General features: G+C 34.6%; 1 protein-coding gene across 1 annotated transcript; it reads right to left on the bottom strand.

Annotated features, from left to right (window-relative positions):
* Positions 1-2766: 2766 nt before the first annotated feature.
* On the bottom strand, positions 2767-5993 carry GCG (glucagon; the record flags this gene model as incomplete). Its single annotated transcript, XM_080346662.1, has 4 exons — positions 2767-2908; positions 4473-4526; positions 5342-5503; positions 5896-5993. The coding sequence occupies 4 exons, from the start codon at positions 5991-5993 to the stop codon at positions 2767-2769; spliced, it is 456 nt and encodes a 151-aa protein (XP_080202788.1).
* Positions 5994-7892: the final 1899 nt, after the last annotated feature.

Raw genomic sequence — 7892 nt, 5'->3', positions numbered from 1 at the left:
AAACAAAAGCAGGGTTCTTTAATAGTTACCTATCAGGAATGCACATTATACTACCCTATTCCCTAATGACAAGCCACAGTCTAAGGCAGTGTTTTATATCATGGTCTTTAAAGAATAATCAATTTGATATTTCTGATTTTATAATGCCTATGCAAAGGAGAGTCTTAGTTTCCTATTTAACTTGAGAGGAGTTTTGCCAATTAATGTTACCAGAAGTAAGGTCATATTAAATTATTGAAAAATATTAAGTAGGTTCACCACTGATGAAAAACACAAATTGTATTTGGGATGAGTTCTGTTTAGTGTCTTGTCCTTGTTCATCACTGTCTCTAACAAAGTTTGTAACACAGTTGCAGATATGTCAATAGTTAAGAGAAAAATTAGCAGTATTTTCCCTATGTGCAATGAATATATTTAACATACCAGTATATTAAGAATAACACAATCAAAATTCAGGCACCTTTGGGTAACTTTTGTGTTAATCAGCCATTTTAGGAACTCTTTGGTAGCCATGTCATCAAGGACTTTGTTGATATCACTCGTGAAAGTGCCATCTGCATGTCTTCGGCCCAATTCTTCAGCCACAAGAGCTTCTTCTGGGAAACTTCAGAGGGAAGAAATTATCAAACAATTTGCAGATCAAAATAAACAAATCATTTAAAAGGTCCTCGTTACACAGCACATTTCCTGTGATTTTAAGGAGTTAAAGGTTGAGCCCAATGTTATAGCTCAGTGTAGCACAGTGTATATCAGAACATCTTTTGAGGCATTATTTGCATGACAGAATAAACCATGGAAGTCTCCCTGTACCAGATGATGACTGTTTCTTCAGGTGAGTCTAAATTTCTCTCCAGCATTTTCAAAAAAGCCATACATGTAAAAACATCTCAGTCTGCAATGTCTATGCCAAGGAGACTAGGCATCAATAAAACTCACAGGAGACTTACTAAGAATCATTATTTAAGAAATATCACTACTAAAACATTATAGTCAAATTTTCATACTTTTTTCTGTTTTAATTGGACTTAAGTCCTAGCTATATACTTATAATTATATTGCATAAGTATCTAGGTATCAAGAGCAGCACCTTATTGGGGATGTAAAATAACTCAGTTACAACAATTTGCTTGTTTGCTGTACAATAGCATTTTATATCATTTTATATTTGGAATCAGATCCTGATTCTTGCTCTGTCCTTTTTTGAGCACTGGAAAACTTACACCAAGAGCCTGATTTAGAAAACTTTCCTCCCTTGTTTCATCCCATCAACTATAGGAAGATTTCAGTGGGTTCCAGTAAGGTGGGCTGGTGCTGAAGCACACCGTCCTCTGGGATCAATGACAGGCAGACCATTTTTTTCATGCAACAATTTCAGGGAAGGCAATATACAAATTTGACCACAAATAATACTAAATATTGGAGACAGAAGAGTACTCTACATTTGATTGTCTATCTAGGTTTCTAAGCTCAGTCAATAACAGCTAGGTTGTATTTCTCTCTTACAGATACTAAAATACCCTATTTCTACTCATGAAAATAAAACATGACAGAAAAACAACGGCAAATCTGAACATCACTGTGAAGTGCCACCAGCCTTTCCTTTCTGTATAGAGCTGACCTTGTTTATTTAACTTGTGGTTTTTTGTTTGTTTGTTTTTTCAGGAAATCATTATTATTTACAAAATTTACTTTACCTATTTAGTCTTCCTTGACTACAACACACAATCTTGTCTTACAGATTATATTTTATTATTATATTATTTATTATTTTTTTATCATGAGAGAAGCTTACATTTTACTTTACAGTTGGTAGAATATATAATCAGAAGATGGACTTAAATCCCTGCCCCGAAGAGCTTACATTCTAAAGGCACAAATACGTACAGAACAGTCAACAGGTGGGGAATGGCACGTGCACTGTGCAGCTCCTAACTATGGAGAGTTGGAAATACAATGAGATAGAAGGTGCCTGCAGGAGATTGAAGGTAAGGCCATTCTAAGTGTAAGACTATAATGAAAAGAGATATAAAGTCATGAGTGAATAGATGAAGTGAGAAAGCTTAAGAAATCTGCAATGAATATGTAGAGAGCAAGGTATTAATGAAAGAAATCAGAGACATAGGTGGTCAAAACTGTGGAGCACTACATCGAGGAAATTGTGAACCATAGCAAAAGCAGTTGTGGTGTCTTTAGAAGGAAAATAAGTCATAGTTGTAGGAAATGATAGCTATTTTGGCAGCAGCAACTTGGAGGGAGTTTGTAGAGCATGAGAAGAGGAAAAAAAAGATCAGTTACTGCTGGGAATGATCACCAGTGCATGGTGATCACCAGCTGATGACACTGGTAAAAATTTAATCTTGGAAATATTAAAGAGGAAAAGATTGACTGTGAAAGAGAAAAAAAGAGAAAGTATTTTAAGATGACAATGGTTTGAATCATCTTGATTATAGTTAAGGAGACCATAAGCAATGATATTTGAAGGGGGAAAAGTAGTAGTTAGAGGAAGGTCTGGTTTAGTTTTAAATATCTTGACCTTAAATATAACTTGACCTTTTAGAGTGTAACAGCATAGTGAACAGCCTTGTTTTAATCTGTATTTGAACTTAATAGTTTAAAGTGGCACTCTAATACCCACAGAATATCTTCTAGTACAAAATAAAAACATGAAGTACAGCAAGAACGATCAAAAATATATCAAGGTTTCATCAGACTTGATTTCTAACCCCAAAAGCAAGGCAAAATTTAATAATAGGAATGGATGGATTCTTACTCTCTTCTTCCTCGTCCATTCACTAACCAAGCAATGAACTCTTTGGCAGCTTGGCCTTCCAAATAAGAGGTGATATCACTGGTGTAGGTGCCTTCGGCATGTCTCTCGAATTCAGTATGACGCTTGGAGATCGCATTGCTGAAAGAAGGGCCATATTATAGGAGCAGACTGCATAAGGACATATTTTTTTTCCTAACCTTTATTAGTTTGTATTTCTCACCCACCAGACTAGGGGAAGTTTTTTTTCCTTCTCAAATTATTCTTGATTTTTTTTTTCTTGATATCTTCCAGTTCTAAAGGCATTGTCTATGCTATGCAATACAGTTTTGTGCAGAGATGCCTGAACTAGTTCTGAAAAAGTCAAATCAGGTGCTGAAATCAAATATAGCTGCACTGGAATGGTCTTCTGCTAGATTAATTAGCTATGAGCAACAAACTGTATTGTATTTTACAGACATACTTTTTGTTACCTTTTGTGTTAATCTAGAATTTTCCATTAAGCCACTCCTCCTGCCTTCATCTTCATTATTTCTTAGCCAAACTGTTCAGACTCAATTACTTTCAAATTTACATCTCGAATTGTTTTGTGAATACTCCTTTAATTGCCATTCTGACCAAGTGATAATCTTGAAAACTATTTCAAGCCTGATCACCTGCAGCTTAATAGAGAAATACAACTGCTTACTCTCTTCCTACACATCACTGTGCTTCGTTCTCTGATATAGCACAAAATTATGACACGCTGGCCCTTAGGAAGGCAAGGTGCACTGAGAAGTAGCCATATTATGGAATATTTTCCATGAAAAAGTTTTCTAGCATTTTTATTTCAGAATTCACTAATTTGCACACATTTTTTAGGGCCTCTAGCTCTTTCTATTGTTTTTTATATTCTTGGGATTTCACCATTCCTCCTAATTTAGTACCATCTGCACATTTCATCAGCATGCTAACTAGAGTTGTTTGGAACATTTTTAATGAAATGTTAATTTTGTTGAGATATGCTGCTTCATTGAAGCTGAAACATTATTACAGATTTGTTACTGATATTGACAATGTTTTGAACAAAAGGATCTTTGTGATCTGGGCTATCCTCTTTGGAATGTCTGACAAAAGGAAGAATTAATATAGGTATTTACTGGATTTTTGTTATTTTTGTTTTAGTTGTTTCATATCTCTAACCCTCCCAAACCTCTCCCAAAAACTGTGTCAAGAAACAAAACTGGCCTCCAGCAGGTCTTGTGTTCTTTCCTGTAATGAGTGGTTTATGTAACATGGGACTGAGTTCTTGGGGCTGAGCTGAGCATTGTATCGTGTTTTATTAGGTCTCTGCAAATCAGTGCCTAACCATTTTCCTTTTGTTAGTCTTCCCACTGATTTTCTTAACAGATTTTTGATTTTTTTTTCAGCCTTTTTCTATACGAAATTTTTCTTCCTGTCTTATTCTGTAACTCTCCCTTATTATTTGAAATGTGCTTTCCTGAAATCTGTGCCATTTCACGTCGCTATAGAACACAGGTGCAGGAATAAATAACATGGAGATATTTCCTATTTCCTTGTGAAAAGCAGGTGTGAGATAATTTCTTTTGATAAGTATTTCTTGGATTATTGTAACATTGTAAAACCTACTAGTTGTTTTCTTTCTTGTTGAACAGAAAATGAGCTCAAACTGTTTTTGAAAAACAAGTTGTAGTAACTAGAATACCTTGAGAGCTGGTCTGGGAATTTGTCCTTTTCTTTGTCCTCCTGTCCTTGTTGGCTGTAGTGGAATTCCACAATCATTAGATCATTATTACCAGTACATTGCAGAGCATGCATGAACTGATAAGATTTTATTGGTTATTATTTAAATATTATGATAAGCAACTATGACTAATAGACAAATATTATAAACAATTTCAGGCTTATGAATTTAAATTAATACAATATCTAGAAATTGTTTCAAGACTCCCACAGGTATTTAAAAGCATTAATATCATAGATTTTTTGATTCTGTAGACACATTGCTAGAACACAGAGCATAGACTTACACTCCTTTATGTTATTCTTGTTCTCAGCTTGTGTTTAATCAAATTATATTTAAAAAACCCCATGCCAACGCGTGCCTTAACAGTATACTTATCATACTGGTAGAATATCCAGTGGTCAACAAAAGTTAAACCTTAGCTCCCTTTTCACAAATGAAACTTCAGGATTAGAGTATTCATAGAGAAAAAAGTTTTCTTATGGCTCAGACATTTACATTATATTTCCATATCTTATTCCCATTGAACATAATTCATTCACTGAAACAATCTGTCCCAAAGAGGTTGAGATTGTCTTTTTAGGTGGCATGTCAGGTAATGTACTGATACTACACTTGATTTATGCAAATATTTTTTATTTATTTTTCTCATATTCCGTATTTCTAATAACATATTAACATTATATATACATTTTCCTTAAGAACTTTACTTATTTGAGGATGATATACATGGTCTGTGATGGCAAGCTGGAATCAAGAATCTGAATTCAGGTAGATTTTTGCTTGTTTCTGTATATGGAGATCTATATCAATGTGACCAAAATGCTTACCCATTTCTTTTAGTGCTCATTAACCATTGCACAAAGTCCTGAGCTCGTCTAGTGTCCAAGTACTTGCTGTAGTCACTAGTGAATGTGCCTTGTGAGTGACGTTTCACTTCATTCAGCTGTCTAGACTCATCTAATGGTTCAGACTGGGAAGCTTTGAATGATCTGTGAAAAGTTTAGAACTCGTTAATTGGCAATGGTTATAGTACATTCTACAGGTGCATTGACTTTTCTTTGAAAACTCACTATTTTATACTCTCAGAAACAAAAAGCAAGTGGCACATTGATCACTAGCTGGTTAGTGAATAAATTAACATAGCAGATTGGATACAGCACAAGATCTTCTTGGATAACTAGGGCAGCTATTTTTTGTATTTCCAAAAACTTTCATGCTATACTTTGCAATACAAGAAATTTTCGCCAATTCCAATGGTAGATTAAGTACCATGTAACAGTATTTTAAAAAATACATTTAAGTCACAGTATGTTTTACTTCAAACTATAAGAAAAAAATGTTCAGGTCAAGTGTTTCTAGAAGTTTGATCTTAAGAATTTACCTTGTTTTCTCTTCTGTATCCTGAATAGGATTTTGCGAGCTGCCATGAGCTATCATTAAAAGGAGCCCAGCAACAAAATAAACACTTTTCATTTTCATTTCCTGTCAAAACAGAAATAAGGCAACAAAGAAAAATGTAATCATCTTATGTCTTACATCCAATAGAGACACCCTTAATAGTGATCTAAACTTGAAGATATTGAGACCTCATGAGGATGTGGTCCGTGTCCAGTGGATGGAAACTGTAGTGCCTTAGGTAGGCATTAAAAAGTCGTAGTCCCTGTTCTTGTCTTTAGGTTCTAGCCTCTGTTCTAGAATGCAAAGTGAGCTGAGAGCACCTGCATCTTCACTTTCTTTTGTAATACGAGGATAAAGGTCTGTATCTACTTTGCTCTGTGTTCTGCTGATGGAAACCATTAGATATGTTTCTATAATACTGTTTTAATGCAAAACTAGGGTACTGGTGTGACTCTTATTTTTTTCCACCTCATTCACTAGAGTAAAAACAAAGCAAATCTTTGTCAAGAATACTGTCACATTAGCAGCTCCCCATTTTTTCTTTCTGGCTCTCCACCCTCCTTTTCAGATTTTTTTTTTTTTTTTTTTAAATAGCAGATATTGCAGCAGTAGGCCTCTGGAGTTAGTAATGACTTAATATATATGACTCCTTAGGAAAAAAAAACACTGAAGCACACATTGGTTTGTGTTCAATTCATGACACAATATGTCAAATTTTGCTTGTGGCACTATAGACATAATACTTAATTTCAGCTTAAGGGCTTCCATTATAGGGCTATATGTGATATATGAGATATGGGGTATATACTTCATATTAATGGTAATAAATGAAACCAGAAGATACTGCCTCCCAGTTGTAAATCTTGCTGTTACAGGTCATTCTATTGGCTTCAACCATGTAACAGAAATTGCTACATTATTATATGTCTTCCTCACACACACTGTCATAACTTGAGCACTCTCACCAACATTACTGTGAGATAATTCCCTGTAAACTAGAGGATTACAGTCTGTACAAATGCTTTGGTGATCCACAGCCAAGCTGTGATTCCCTTACTTGCATTAGTGAACTGGTTTACTTATGCAAGTAGTACAGTTATAACTTCTAGTGAATAGTCACCAATGGGAATAAGGCATTCTCTAATCCCCTAATTCTATGTGCTACAATTTCCATTATTTAATGTAGTATTATTAGTCTGTTGACACGTGATCCCCTAAAGGATAAGCTATGTTGAAGAAAGAAATGCAATTCATTTTAAGCTCACAAAACCCTATGCAAAAGGGACTTTGAGCAGCTAGTGGCTAATATTCTCAAAAGTTATTTGCATAAACAGCAAATGAGAGGAAATCTACTTACAAAATCAACTAGTATTTATTGTTTATTTTAAATTATTAATATTTTGGATAACTTAATTTTATGGAATGGAAGTATAAAAAAAGAGAAAGAATTTAAGATTTGGATAAGTACTTGTGACTGTGACAAAGAAATGGAATAGGCCATTAGTTCAATAGCTAAATTCTCCTACATTGAATGATGGATAGTAAATGCTCATTCATTCTAACTTTAAAATCACTATGGATCACAATATTAATCTGCTGTAAAGCAACAGAAGTTGCAATGAGTTTGCATCAGCAAAATGTCACTGGAAAGAATTTCGTCATGTACTTGGACTGGCTTGTGTATTTGAAAGAGCCCTTCTGCCACCCCATGACATGTTCCTATGGAAGTTTATGTTACAGTCTGAAAAACAAAGGGAAATAGGAAAGATGAGTGCACTGAAGTAAAGTGGTAGGTCGCAAAATAAGACCGAGCCAAAAAACACCCTCCCTGCTAAATGTAACCTGCACTGAACTCCTCCAGCTCCACTGCAGGAGTCATATATTGAAATTCAATGATTTAAAAAATAAGTCTGAGTGAAAATGTACCTATTCTTTATCATAATGCCTTGTCACAATAAGCTGAATTTAAATATACCATGG

This window comes from Nesoenas mayeri (assembly GCF_963082525.1).
Source record: "Nesoenas mayeri genome assembly, chromosome: 6".
NCBI lineage: Eukaryota > Metazoa > Chordata > Aves > Columbiformes > Columbidae > Nesoenas > Nesoenas mayeri.
Note: the sequence above shows the minus strand (reverse complement) of the source record. Positions and strands in the feature narration are given on the sequence as shown.